The sequence below is a fragment of the Chanodichthys erythropterus genome, chromosome 19 (genome assembly GCF_024489055.1).
Source record: "Chanodichthys erythropterus isolate Z2021 chromosome 19, ASM2448905v1, whole genome shotgun sequence".
NCBI lineage: Eukaryota > Metazoa > Chordata > Actinopteri > Cypriniformes > Xenocyprididae > Chanodichthys > Chanodichthys erythropterus.
Genome location: NC_090239.1, coordinates 25795810 through 25811712, shown reverse-complemented (window position 1 = coordinate 25811712; position 15903 = coordinate 25795810). Strand labels below are relative to the sequence as shown.

Genomic DNA, 15903 nt, shown 5'->3' with positions numbered 1-15903 from the left:
TGAATTTATAACTCTCAATTCTGACTTTATATCTCGCAATTCTGACTTTATATCTCACAATTCTGACTTTATATCTCGCAATTCTGACTTTATATCTCTCAATTCTGACTTTATAACTCGCAATTCTGACTTTATAACTCACAATTGCGACTTTTTATAATGCAATTCTGACTTTATATCTCTCAATTCTGATTTTATATCTCACAATTCTGAATTTATAACTCTCAATTCTGATTTTATATCTCGCAATTCTGACTTTATATCTCACAATTCTGACTTTATAACTCTCAATTCTGACTTTATAACCCTCAATTCTGACTTTATATCTCACAATTCTGACTTTATAACTCACAATTCTGACTTTATAACTCTCAATTCTGACTTTATAACTCTCAATTCTGACTTTATATCTCTCAATTCTGACTTTATAACTCACAATTGCGACTTTTTATAATGCAATTCTGACTTTATAATTCACAATTCTGATTTTATATATCTCACTTCTGACTTTATATCTCGCAATTCTGAATTTATAACTCACAATTCTGACTTTATATCTCTCAATTCTGAATTGATAACTCACAATTCTGACTTTATAACTCATAACTGTGAGTTTATATCACACAATTCTGAGAAAAAAAGTCATTTTCATCAAATAAATGCAGCCTTTGTAAGCAGAAGAGACTTTCAAAAACATTAAAATCATAATATTTCAAAGTTTTAGTGTAGGTCTCCTTGCCTTTCACAAAACAGACAGTAACAACAGAAGGAAAGTGACTTTGCAAACACAACAATGGAGATGACCACATATCCTGAGATAATGTCCTTGTTTATTTTTGGTCTGTGTATTTTAAGCACACAATATTAGATCTCTCAGATTTTTGGCTTACTTTTCAGGATTTTCTTCACCCTTAAATCTGCAATCTCAAGCTGTAAAGCTGCAGTTTGTGTGCTTACATAACAGTGTCAAAGTTTTATCATATCTGTTGTGTCGCATGCACGAAGAATCACAGCACAACTGCTTCTTTTACATCTCGTAACCTTCTTAACCCTTAACTGTATTAAATGACTTGACAGCTCTCTTCGTTCCATTGATCCATTTCTTTATTTCTTTCATTCTTCCTTGTTATTTACTCTCTCTCTCTCTCTCTATCTCCTCAAAGAGCCCCAGAACAGGCTGATCCAGGATGTTTTGGGATTTCATAGCATTTGCTAATCACGCAGCGTCCTCTCTTCTTGTCTGATTCTCATGAGCTCTGTGTCAGGGTTTGTTTTGTGTTCTAGTTTTGGTTTTACCCGCCTGCCCGTCTGTCTGTGTGCTTTGAGTTAGTTACCTTGGTTACTGATTTAGTTACACACCTGTTCTGTGTTTTTTTAATCATCCCTCTATGTTTTTATAGCCTTGGTTTTGATTCAGTCTTTGTCCATTCTCGTCAGTATATTATTGGTTATTCTGTTTCAGTGTTTTTATTTCTGAGTTATTTTTTGAGTTCATGAATAAACACCATTGCTGCGATTAAACACAGCTTTATTTCACGTGTTTGCGAAGTGTGACATAAGTGTGGCAATTTATTTAAACTTCCCTGGAGGTCTCTGTTGAAGTTGTTAGTATTTCCTGTCACCTTGTCTTTCTTCGATGTATTATGCTGATATAGGAATTGATTAGTGACTCAGTCAGGCAGATTAATCAAAATGATATTTAGTCATTTTTGGGATTTTGAGATTATCCCGGCAGATGTATGTGCCCACTTGGCAGATTAACAGTAGTGATAGTTCCCCTTGATTAGTTCCAAAATATCAGCTTTATCAATGGATAATATGAAATTTATATTGTAGATTATTTATTTATTATTATTATTGTTATTATTATTAATACTAATAATACAATGTCTAAATGAGTGTTAATTTAATATGAGCTATTTTTATATAAAAAAAAACAATCATTTTCATTTCTTTTATCTTATTTACTATGATTCTTATTATAATTGTTCTAGATCTGTTATATTTGTTATATAGAATTTGTACCATTTGATTCCAGATAACATCTTATAGTACTGGACCTCTATTTTATTATTATTTTTTATTTTATTTTTATTATTTTATTTATTTAATTCATTAATTTCTTTAAATTATTATTTTATTTTATTATTTTTCCACACCAGTCTAGAAAAAAAAAAAAATAATAAAAAATAAATAAATAAATAAATCAGTATCTGCCATATGTTACAAGTATTGTTTGACTCCAGATAATATCTTGTAGATTAATTTATTACTATTTTATTTTATTATTTCATTTACTGTACTGTAGCACTATTTTATTATACACTGTAAAAAAAGACCGTGATTTTAACAGTAAAAGATTGTAAAAATGCTGCGGTGAAAAACTGTCAATTGGTTTACAGAAAGTTTCCGTACTATATACGGTGAATAACTGTAATAGATCTAATGGTACATTTAATATAAAATACCATTAAATTCACAGTTTTTGGAAGTGAAAAATAACAATTCATTGTAAAATTTACAGTGAAATAACGTAAATTGACATTCCCACAATTCCCTGCGTGACACTTCACATTTGATACATTTTCGTTGAAAGTACACTTAGTTATCGTTTAAAGGGTTACACTTTATTTTAATGTTTCCTTGCATAATTTATAGTTATTACCATATAACTACATGTAACATGCAACAAGGACAATGTAAAATACTGTTACCTTAAATAGCTAAGATAACTAAACCGATAACTAAATAAATCAGTATCTGTCATAACTGTCAATACCAGTGCATCCATCTAAGCAATACTGATGTGGCTCATTTATGTAGTTTCAAACAAGTGTCTCATTTTTTCTCCTTCTGTATAGTTTTTGCAGTATGTCCACATCAATTTGCTCATAAACAGTCCAAAATCTTTCAGTGCCTCTCATCCCATCATCCTTCCATTATCCCCACTAATCTTCCAAAGAAAGTTTCTCTTAAAAGTGATTTCTCATCTTCACCATCTGCTCTCAGCAGCAGTCCAGTACATAGATTACATGGGTTGTTTCAGTTTATATCCTTTTCTTTTTTCTGAGAAACAACAGATTAATAGAGATATTTAGTTACTGGAAGCCTACAGGATGTAGCATCATTCATAAAAATGATGTCGTCGAGGGTGACGACAGCAGACCGTGCTGAAGAGCAGAGTTCAGGGGTCAGTTAATCTGAAGGACTCAGGCATAAAGATTAGGAGACTGAACACAGATCAGATTCACACTGATGCATTTAGAGATACGCTGCATCCAAAATCGCATACCCTCTTGAGTAGGTACTTATTTTGAATAAGTAATTACTTTGCGACCGCTAAAAAAGTACAGGTATGTTCTGTATAATGAAAGTAATCTGGTCGTGCTACAATCGCCACGCTGTCATTATCATGTGGCCTTCCAGCGTCAGTTTCGTTGCTTCACTGCCATTCATAAATCCTCTCTCGTGGCCTCATGGGATAGGAAAGTGTCCATTGTATGCACACAGTCGGAAGTAGTACTTTTATTACTCTTTTATGAGTACTTTGAATTCAGACTCGTCACATACTGTTTTTCGCCTATTATATAGTAGGGAAGATGCAGCCATTGTCTTTTTGGATTTTTGTGTGCTCAAGAAAACTCACATTCACATAAACAAAGAGAGAAACATCACTCCATGTCATTTATTTCATAACTTTGTATTTTATTGAGGAAATATCTTCTAAAAATAATGTAAAGATGATATTAGAGATATATTGTGCATCCAGTTTTAAGATCAATAACTTAGTATTGCATTGAAAGCTTGAGATTTTTGCATAGTTTATGGGGGAAAAAACCTTTCTGTACATTGCTGTTATATTTACGTCCATGCATATGCTGTCCTGTGTGAAATTACTTTGCTTTATGTATGTTTTATGTATCTGCAGCATCCAGAATAAGACGATGTTCTCAGCAGCTTGACAACATCTTCACAAACTCTGCAGAAACAAGCAGAAAATCATTTCACACGTATATACGTGTAGGAAGTGTGAGGTGTCTATATGCTTTATTTGTCATTTCTCACCTTCAAAATCTACTGTACCATCACCATTATTGTCCGCCTCTTGGACGACAGCGTCAATCTCTCTGTGGTTCATGTGTTCTCCCAGTAATTTACTCATAGCACATCTCAGTTCCTCAGTAGTGATTGAGCCATCGCCGTCCATATCGAACTGTAGACGAGACAAAACAACAGAATTTATGTGAAAATGCAGTGATATTCGTATTGACGCTGGCCGTGACCTCTAAAGAACGGACATGCACCCTATACTTGGCTCGCAACCCACCAACCGAGAACCACTGATCTGCTTTTCATCCAGAGCAAACTGACTTCATTAACTACAAGGACTTCATCCTCCTTCCAAGTTGAGAGATAACATTGTGGTAACAGGTCAAATGGAGTATGCTGAAGCCAGGTGAGAGTTTTAGCACCTTCTGTTTGGGTGAATCCACAAAATGCCAAATAACCCTAATTGTTCGTCATTGCGCATCAGCAGACACATGTTTCTGTTTAGTTTGTCTTCTCACCTCTTTGAAAGCATCTCGCAGTTCCTTCACACCAATCATGCCTGCTGTTTCTGCCAAAAGCTTCGGGGCCATTAACTCCACAAAGTCTTCAAAGTCTACCCTCCCTCCCACTGAGACAAAAAGAAAGTGAAAACAGATTACAAATAGATAAACATGTTTCCCTTTTTTTCTGCATGTGTATTAATGTATTGCATGCAAAACAATCATGCCAGTGAAGTAATTTAAATTTAAGCCTTATAGAAAAAGACACTCTTTACTAACTAACTTCATTTATGCTACTTACAATTCATGTTGATGTTCTGGCCCAACTCGATCAGCTCCATCTCGGTTGGCATATAGCCCATCGTCCTCATCAGGTTTCCCAGGTCCTTACAGCTAATTAGGCCATCTTTATCTTTATCAAATTCATTAAATGCCTCTCTCAGCTCTGAAAACAAAGAAAGTGTCATCAAGATATGGACACCCTAAAAATAAAGGCTCTTTATTGACTTTGATGGTTCCATAAAGACATCACGGAACCTTTCAATTCCACAAAATGTTCTTTATAGTGGAAAAAGGTTCTTTAGATAATTAAAATGTTCTTCACACTATGGTGCGGTCACACTACACTTTTCATTCCATTGACTTCCATTTACAGTGAGTTTGTTTCACTCAAATAATAATGAAAGTTCATTGTACTTAATAGAAGAAAGTTGTATGAACTCAAAATTTGATTGTAGTCAGCTGAACTTAATATGATTGAGTTGCAGCAGATTTCTAATTCCCAGTATGCTTTACGTCAGACTGTAAATGCTGAAATTAAGTGTTATTTTGTGTGTTTTTGCAAAAAACACATTTCATATTTCAGTATAATAAAAGCCAAAAAGCTAATTGGAATGAATGAATACATAAGTAAATAAATAAATCAATACAAAAAATAAATAATCAATATCTATTATCATACATTTCTTCTTACTGAAATAGTCCCAAAGATTGATTTGTTCGTAAAATAATGTAAGTGTGTCTAAATAAAATAAAATTAAGCTTTGACAGTATTTTATTGACTTTGATGGTTCCATAAAGACATCACGGAACCTTTCAATTCCACAAAATGTTCTTTATAGTGGAAAAAGGTTCTTTAGATAATTAAAATGTTCTTCACACTATGGTGCGGTCACACTACACTTTTCATTCCATTGACTTCCATTTACAGTGAGTTTGTTTCACTCAAATAATAATGAAAGTTCATTGTACTTAATAGAAGAAAGTTGTATGAACTCAAAATTTGATTGTAGTCAGCTGAACTTAATATGATTGAGTTGCAGCAGATTTCTAATTCCCAGTATGCTTTACGTCAGACTGTAAATGCTGAAATTAAGTGTTATTTTGTGTGTTTTTGCAAAATTGTAAGACCGTTAATCTTCGGAACACAAATTAAGATATTTTAGTTGAAATCCGATGGCTCCGTGAGGCCTGCATAGGGAGCAATGACATTGCCTCTCTCAAGATCCATTAATGTACTAAAAACATATTTAAATCAGTTCATGTGAGTACAGTGGTTCAATATTAATATTATAAAGCGATGAGAATATTTTTGGAGCGCCAAAAAAAAACCAAAATAACGACTTATATAGTGATGGCCGATTTCAAAACACTGCTTCGGGAAGCATCGGAGCACAAATGAATCAGCGTGTCGAATCTGCTGTTTGGAGTGCCAAAGTCACGTGATTTCAGCCGCTGGCGGTTTGACACGCGATCTGAATCATAATTCGATACACTGATTCATTTGTGCTCCGAATCTTCCTGAAGCAGTGTTTTGAAATTGGCCATCACTAAATAAGTCGTTTTTTTTGTTTTTTTTTGCCGCACCAAAAATATTCTCGTCACTTTATAATATTAATATTGAACCACTGTACTCACATGAACTGATTTAGATATGTTTTTAGTACCTTTATGGATGTTGAGAGAGGAAGAATGAGTTTACAGTACTCATACTTATTGGTTTTAAAACTTAAATGGTTTAAGGCAATCGGTTTCCTCAAATGGTTTGAGTTACCTATTACAGTGTACGAATGCTGAAGACTGGAAACGCAAGTTCATTTGAAGAAGTTTCACATTTCGGCACGTTATGACGGAGCCCCGCACATGGCATGCAGACAAAAAAATATTTATTGTGGCCAGAAATTTAAAATTTGTTCCCACACTTTAAGAATTTGTTCTCTCGTTTTAGTAAATTGTGGCGCACAATTTACTTAAAATGAGGGAGTCGTGGGAACAAACTGTTAATTCGTAGCCACGACCATTGCAGATGTCTGTAGAAATTTTGTGTGCTCAAAGTCTGACCGCGGCATAAGGAAAACATGGTTCTTTTAGAACTGTTTTCTTAAAGGTTCTTTAGGGAGCCAAAAAGAGTTCTATGGAATCACTGTGAAAACCTCCTTTTGGAACCTATATTTTAGTGTATAAAAACACATTTCATATTTCAGTATAATAAAAGCCAAAAAGCTAATTGGAATGAATGAATACATAAGTAAATAAATAAATCAATACAAAAAATAAATAATCAATATCTATTATCATACATTTCTTCTTACTGAAATAGTCCCAAAGCTTGATTTGTTCGTAAAATAATGTAAGTGTGTCTAAATAAAATAAAATTAAGCTTTGACAGTACAGAATGCCCACATACAACAAATGACAGGTGTGTTTACCTTCAATTTCATCATCTGCCAATTCTCTCTCCTGCAAAACCAAAATGACAGGTTAAACCTCTCAAACATGTTTCACGTCGTCTGGACGTCCTGATCTCTATTTAGATTTTTTTTTTCAGATTAATCTAAAAGGCTTATTTTACCCCATTTTGATAATGTAAAAAGTGCTTTTAAAAGCAGTCACAGTGCATTGTAATATATCTCATTAAGAAGATAACATTCAATGGCACGTTCCTCCCATTTTCATATGAATTAAGAGGGTTTATAAGCTGAATATGACTAAGGGTTTAGTGTGATTAATACCCCACCTGATTTAGTGGGGCTGAATATGATTATGTGTCTGCTGAATCAGGCCAAACATAGATAATAATGTAATACAACACAAAACCATTAATGACAATTTTATGATTGCACAGCATTTCCGTTTGGGTTTTTTGTTTTTTTCATATTTAAAAATTTCATAATAAAACTAATTAATAAAAACACTAAGAAACACTAATCAAAAAGGTTACATTCGTTAACATATTAGTTAACTACATTAGTTAACATGAACTGAACTGACAATGAAAAGTACTTCTAAAGCAATTATCAATCTTAGTCATTGTTAAATTCAGCATTTACTAATACATCATTAAAATCAAAAGTTGTATCTGTTCATATTATTTATTGGACATGAGTGAACCTGAACTAACTAACAATGAACAGTTGCATTAGTATTAACTAACGTTAACAAAGATCAATAAATACTGTAACAAATGCATAGCTCATTGTTAGTTCATGTTATAATGCATTAACACTAGTTGGACTTCATTGTAAAGTGTTACAAGGTCAAATAAAAAGTAATAAAAAAATAACGTACTAAACATAATTTGTCATGACTGTTCATAAAATGGGATGTTATAAAGTAATACAACACAAAACAATTTTCTAATTGTATTGTACAAGACATTTTTTCTCATATTCAGACATTTGTTTCAAAATAAAAAAGGCAACACTTTACAATAAGGTTCCAATAGTTAACGTTAATTAACACATTAACTTACAACAAAATACATTTGTTACATGATTTATTAATCTTTGTTAATGATAGTTAGTAATAATAGTTCTTAGTTCACGTTATGTCAGGTCCATTAAATAAAACTAACAGATATAACTATTGATTTTAATAATTTTAGTAAACATCGAAATAAACAATATTAAGATTAATAAATGCTTAGGAAGTAGTTTTCATTTTTAGTTCATGTTAATCTATACTCTAATTAACAAATGGGATTTTTTTTGTAAAGTGTTACCCATAAAACTAATAAAAAACTAAAAGTTAGGTTAATATAATTTATGTTGCAATAACTTGTACAACCAAGTTGATTAAAATTGAAGGTGGTAACTGAACTTATGTTTTTTAAACAGGTGGATTTTTTTTCCAGTGTAATAAAAAATTAATAAAACAATTTTACATAATTTGTCTAGACTGTGTTCCTAAAATGGGATGATGTTGAAATAATAAATACTATAAGACAAATCTGACTTATTTTCTAATGACTGTAAATATACAGCATACTTACAATTTTTGCTCCCCGTAAGAAGATGCATGCAGTCATATCTGTATTAGGATGAGCAGTCTGTGATCAGCGTGTGTCCTAAGCTGCTGATAAACAACCAAGGCATAAGTTGTTTTGAACAATAAACAACAATATTAATATAAATGTAAAATATGCTTACCTTGTATTGTACTCAGTCTGGAGTGAAACTCATCAAATCTTTATCTTTATCTGTTGGTCCTTTCTTTTTTCCAATCTTGTCACAGTGTTCGCTGACTCTGCCGGTTGACCTTCCTCCTCAGACCGCCTGTGCCCTCTGATTGACTGGCTCGGCTCATGAGGGCTTTTTGTATGGTGCATGAAAGTGACAGGGGGAGGGGTCATGCTCACATCAGTTTGAAGCATGATATGATCAACAATCAGACTCAGACAGGAAATAAAATGAATTAACTGCTCTACTTACCTTGATTTTTCTATGAAAATAAAAATCCTGTTCAATTAATTTAATAAAGTACACTGTAAAAAAATGTCATGTTTACAGAAAAAAACACTGGCAGCTGTAGTTGCCAGAATAATTCAGTAAAAATACAGTGGAAATGTATACATATTTACAGAACAACCTAAAATTTGTATATATTATATAACAACCTAATATATAATATATTATATAACAACCTATATATATATATAAAATATATAAATTAATGTTTTATATATATATAAATATATATAAAATTAGGTATATAAAATTAGGTGCACACAGTGACAAAACACTATCATGGTAACACTGAAATAATGCAATAAATATTAATTTAACAACATAAGATGTAACATAAAACTCTATAATACACAACTGGTAACAAAAAAAAAAAAAAAAAAAAAACACAAAGAAACATTAATAAAATTAAAAACCATCAAATGTGAAGTGTCACACAGGGAATTCTGGGAATGTCAATTTTACATCTTTTCACAGTAAATTAAAAGATATTTGTTGTTTTTAACCAAGAAGATAACATAAGTGGTAAAGTAAGTGTACATGATTAATTAAAGTTCAATCATAAACTATTAAATTATGAATATACAGTTGACCAGGTGTCACGGTATAGTATGCGGTAAATCCAAAAGACGAGATGCGTGACACAGAATGAGCAAATAAAGATACTTTTAATAAACACCAAGAACATGAAACAAACTACACAAACATTTACGATGCAGAACAACAGAGGGCTTAAATTGAGGAAAACAGAGGGCTTAAATACAATAGGAATGATAATCAAAAGAACAAAAAAAGAGGTGTGCACTAATCAGAAAGCATTGAAACAAACTACGAACTAGAGCTCAGGCAAAAGCGTGACAGGGAAAACCATGAACTAGAAAAATTACATGACAAAGACATAATAAAAAAGGAAAAGTCTTTCCTTTTTTTTTGCGTACACACGACAATGTTGTCAAAATGATCCCTTTTCACATGGATCCGCGAAAACTACTAAAAATGATGTGTTATGCTGCCAGGCCAATAGTTGGCGATGTCACTTTGTAAAAAAGTAAGTTGAAAACAGTGTCTCGTAAACGGCCCTTAAACAGAACATGACAAAGAAACTAAGGGGTCGTTTACATGACACTGATTTCAATTGAGTTTATACTGAATGGACATTTCGGACTATGAAGGTAAGAATGAAACGGTCTCTACTTCACTTAAATTGTCGCGTTTTCAGTCAGCATTTGACAATTTTCCTCTCAAACGCTGAATTTACTGTCTAAGCACGTGAATATGATGCACGCTATTGGTTAGCCGTTGCTAAGCATCTAACGTTAGTCATAAAATTCATACTGCAAACCGCACTGCTCCAGAACAGGGTATCATAACCCTGGGTAAAAAGCGGTGCTAACTTCTAAATTACAAGTGTGAAATGCTCCTTTACCCGGGGTTAAAAGCGGTGTTTAGAACGAAGATAACCCGGGGTTTAGTGCAGAGTGAAAAGCCCTGAAGTGACATCGCCAACTACTGGCCTAGCAAAAAAATACAGTGATTTTTAGTTGTTTATGCACATTCATGTGAACAGAAATCATTTTGACAACGTTGTCATCTGTTCATGAAAAACGCAAAGCAAAAACTTCTCTGTTTTAGTACATCGTTGTTGTGTAAACAATAAATAAATAAATACAACCATCAGGTAACACATGAGTATGACAGTAAAATAATGAAGCAAACATTAACTACACAAAACAAAAATCCTAAGAAACATAATTATTTACATAAAATAGAATCAAACATAATGTATCACTCTGAGACATATAGTCCTACAGTTTTCCACCTTAAATTACAGGATGACCCTAATTTTGTGCTGATAAAACACTTTTTTTTGTGCTGATTTTTTTTTAACAATATTTGATAGTAAAATGACATCTCTTTAAATTTAATATTTAAATAATCTTTCACTGAATATGGTAACCAATGAACAGGTTGTTTATATTTTATAAACTTTAAAATTTACAATATTCTAATCCTAAAAATAATCAACCTTTTTATTATTATTATTATTTAAACTTTTTTGTATCTTACTTCGTATTCACGTGAAATATCCTTAATTTTATGATTGTAAAACTGTCGAATTTGAGAAAGGTTTCATTTCTTACAAGTATATGTGTTTGCTGGTATATTTCATTTGCATCTTCCACATTAACATTACAAGCATTATAAGATAAGATTTGACCAATTAATCTGAAGAGATCCTCTTCTGATTGCACATTCATATTATTTCCACAAACTGCAAACAGACAAACAGGGATGAAATGAAACACCCCTGCTGTTTCTACAAGAGCGTTAATTCATGGCATCATGGCATATGGTAAATCCTTTTCCACGAACTGTTCACAGGAATTTCTCAGAAAATGTCACTTTTCAGAACTGTCCCAGAGCTTTATGGTGTGCACATCACACTGCATAACATTACAGTTATCAGAATGATTTAATACACAATCTGATGCTCATGTGCTAATATAAATCTATAGATCATATAAAACAAGACTAGAGATGCTAGAGCACACGTGAATGTCATTAAGTGTCTTTATTGCACTCATTTGTCCTGACCGTCATTGTTGTTCCACAAACAAATTACATTTATCTCTTTACCTTGTCGCTGTTACATAAATGTATGGTTTCATCCTACAAATCATATCCAAATTTCCCAAATCTGTTTGCATAAGGGATTAAGTCTGAAGCTTCGGCCTTGGGCAACTTAATACAGATTTTATTTGTATTTATTTATTTATTTTCCTCTGAATTTTGTTTTTGGAGGAGGGGAGTGATGCCAGAAAAGGTTACATAAGGGATAGCAAAAAGGAGAAACTGAGGAGCGAGAGGCTGATATTCATGGTGACCTGGGATGAAGTTCAAAGAGAAGGTGAGGAGATGAGAATATCTAAAAGCGAAGATAAGAAGGATGAAAGGCATCACATTTCATAAACGGATAAACAGATCAGAGACAGATGGGCCAATTCATTTTAAGGTCCTGCTTTAATGGCATCCAAAAGCACTTTATATTTTTTTAAAGGGATTTTATTAATTATAGCTATAATATAGTGTATAATAAATATAATAAAATATATGTGTAATCTTTTTTTGTCATGTTTTCATATTTCATAGACAAGTGTTAAATCTTGTTTCTCATCATGTCTTGCAGATCAATTTCTTTATCTAACTTCTTCCAATAAGAAAAACGTTTAAAACATGTTCATGTCAGCACCCTCTGCTCTGACAGCCGTCTCATATTCATCATTTAACTTTCAGTGGCTCATATTTAAATGTGTTTATAATTTTTTAGGCATGTTGCCTTTTCACTATATTTATTGGGAATTTGTAAACAAAAATATAACAGGTCTACTGTACTCGTACTTGGATGTTTGTTAAAAAAACTACTAGATTATTATTATCCAAACTCAAGTAAAATATCACATATCCCTTATGAAAATTAACCATGGTTTTACTACAAAAAAAAGGTTAATATAGTTAAATCATGGTAACCACAAATTAACCATGGTTTTGCTACACTAACTATGGTAAGTTTAACCATGGCAAATAAAACTGTGGTTATACAGATTGGTTATCAATCCTCCAAAGAAACATGGTAACTACTTTTACTATAACAAAACCATTGTTAATTTACAGCTGTACATTTTGGTCCAGTGGTACTTTTTTCACCCAAAAATTAAAAATCCAAATTTTATGTTTATCCGCTTACCCCCATGGCATCCAAGATGTAGGTGACTTTGTTTCTTCAGTAGAACACAAATTATGATTTTTAACTCTATCCGTTACGGTCTGTCAGTCATATAATGCATGTCAATGGGAACTTCGTCTATAAGAGTAAAAAAACACGACAGAAAAAATCCAAATTAAACCCGGCGGCTCGTGACGACACATTGATGTCCTAAGACACGAAATGAACGGTTTGTGCGAGAAACCGAACAGTATTTATATCATTTTTTACCTCTAATACACCACTATGTCCAACTGCCTTGCGCACAGTATCCGGTGTGTGATGTTTGTACGCACTCTGACGTAGTTTAAAGGATTAGTTCACTTTCAAATCAAATTTTCCTGATAATTTACTCACCCCCATGTCATCCAAGATGTTCATATCCTTCTTTCTTCTTTCGAAAAGAAATTAAGTTTTTTGATGAAAACTTTCCAGGATTATTCACCTTATAGTGGACTTCAATGGAGCCCAAACGGTTGAAGGTCAAAATGACAGTTTCAGTGCAGCTTCAAAGGGCTTTAAACAATACCAGACGAGGAATAAGGGCTTATTATTTTTCTACAAAAATACAAATGTATATGCTTTATAAACACAAAGCATCGCCTTGCATGTGCTACGGCTTTCTGTATTCTTCAAAAAGCATGTATGTCCTATGCCTTCCCTATTCAATTTACGGAATGAACGCGGAGCCAGTTCCATTTTTTCTGTAAGTAGATTAGGAAAGGGTAGGAAATACAGCGTAAGCTTTTTTAAGAATATGGAAAGCGGAAGCACGTGCAAGGTGATCATTTGTCTATATAAAGCACATACATTTGTATTTTTTTCAAAAATGGCCAATCGTTTCTCTAGATTAGACCCTTATTCCTCGTCTGGTATTTTTTAAAGCCCTTTGAATCTGCACTGAAACTGTAATTTTGACCTTCAAGCTTTTGGAGGCCATTGAAGTCCACTATAAGGACAATATTTCTCACAAACCGATCGTTTCGTGTCTTAGGACATCAATGTGTCATTACGAGCTGCAGGGTTTAATTTGTATTTGTCTGTGCATGTTTTTTTGACTCTTATAGATGGTGTTCCCATTGACACACATTATATGACTGACAGACCGCAATGGTTGGAGTTAAAAATCATCATTTGTGTTCGACTGAAGAAACAAAGTCACCTACATCTTGGATGCCCTGGGGGTATTTTTGGGTGAACTATCCCTTTAAAGATTACCGATAACATGTATTTTACTATGAGTGTATAATTCTCACAAAATTGCTAATTTTGTTTATTCATTCTCAGAAATAACTGGTACAAAAGCTGTCACTGATAATAATTACAATACAGCCGAGTAGAAACAAATAAAAGTTATGCTACTGTATTATTGATGTGAAACCTATTGTACTTTACCATTAATTATTTTGAAGCATTTCTTTGATGTGACATGGGTTTAAAAAAGCATGAATATACACAAAAATAGTATTGTTTTCCTGTAGATTTTTAAATTTATGAATACAGAATCCATTTACGTTGACTAATAGACTCAAACCTGCAGAGGGACTTTGCCTGCTTCTCATTTCATTCTTCAACACGCCACTAAAAGCAGGCTGTGTCTGTGTGTGGAGTCTGGACTGTAATGAAATGCGTATTTAGAGAACATTAGAAAACCTTTAATTTGCACTTCACCCGCACTTCCGGTTTCCGGTCGGCTCCCGCCCCGCTCCGCCATCATGAAGTCCTGAACAAAAAGCGAATGAGACAGGAAAAGAAAAACAGGGACGGACCTGTCGATGACAGAAAGAGGCAAATTGAACGCATGACACCGACGGCATGACAAAAAATGATGAAAATACGAGCGGCAGAGGCGGAATATCGGACTGTGATTTAAAGTGCTCGTCCGTTGTGCTTGACAATCAGCTGATTGAGTCCGTTAACGGTTAACGGCAGTATTATCTATTTTAATACATATGATCGGACTGATTACCGGCCGCTATTACGTTAGAAATCGATGGATCGCTATTCAAATACATCGCTTTTTGTGAAGTGAGAAGGGAGAAGAAGAGGCCAGATTTTCCTCTGCAGGCCGGGAGCTAGCTGACTCTAGCTAGCTACAGTGGATCCCATAAACCACGGTAGGACAGACTCGTATAAATAATTTAATGCAGGGCTGGATGACATGCATGGCGTGGGATATCGCTAAACTGATTTCTGTCGTCTAAATGTTATTTGGACCGCTGCAGCTGTGTTTGCAATGCATTCGATGTGTTTTGGGTAATTGCATTCTTATGTTTGCACAATATTCGCTGCATCGCTTCATCTTCCTTCTGCTCATTCAAGTGATTGTGCAACATGATATATTATTTAACCTTGACATATAATTTAGACAATATTTTTTGAATGGTGAACCTTTAAACAAAATATAAAAGAAAAAAAAAAGGTGTGCATATGTTTTGTCATATTTGATACACGAGGCTTTTTATGGCACATATAGTGAAAATATGAAGCTCATACTGGAGGAGAAAAAAAAACACCCCAATTTTATTCAAAGGACCAAATTGAGAAATATTATGCAATTTGGTGCAGATGTTATGAATATTACCAAAAAGTAAGATAAAATTCTGAAAGCTTGTGATGTAAATCAATGAGGTCTTTAAACAGTATAACACATTATTTGATTAAAATGCATTTAAATATCAGTTGTCACTCTTTATCTCCCAATAATAAGTCTTAAGATGATACTTGATCAAAACTCATGCTTATGAACAAAACATATAATGCATTGCAATACAGTCAGTGATGATAGAAAGATGACCAAATCCTCAAAAGCCAAATGTTCATCTTGAAATATAACTAAAAGTTAATC

The 15903-nt window shown here is 33.2% G+C and overlaps 2 protein-coding genes across 4 annotated transcripts in view; one reads left to right on the top strand and one right to left on the bottom strand.

Moving 5' to 3' along the window:
- Window positions 1-3801: 3801 nt before the first annotated feature.
- cabp5a (calcium binding protein 5a) lies at window positions 3802-9091 on the bottom strand. Its single transcript, XM_067369420.1, has 7 exons — window positions 8978-9091; window positions 8821-8900; window positions 7259-7289; window positions 4852-4995; window positions 4569-4678; window positions 4066-4213; window positions 3802-3979 (listed from the first exon to the last, which is right to left on the bottom strand). Exons 2-7 carry the CDS (start codon window positions 8854-8856, stop codon window positions 3951-3953), a joined length of 498 nt encoding a protein of 165 aa, XP_067225521.1. The 5' UTR covers window positions 8857-8900; window positions 8978-9091; the 3' UTR covers window positions 3802-3950.
- A 5659-nt stretch (window positions 9092-14750) lies between these two features.
- The window catches only part of taok2b (TAO kinase 2b), a 34861-nt gene continuing 33708 nt past the window's right edge, over window positions 14751-15903 (top strand). For all 3 annotated transcript variants that reach the window (XM_067369402.1, XM_067369401.1, XM_067369400.1), the window contains exon 1: window positions 14751-15172. The gene's annotated coding sequence lies outside the window, so the exon portion shown is untranslated. The remainder of the gene's footprint in view (window positions 15173-15903) is intronic.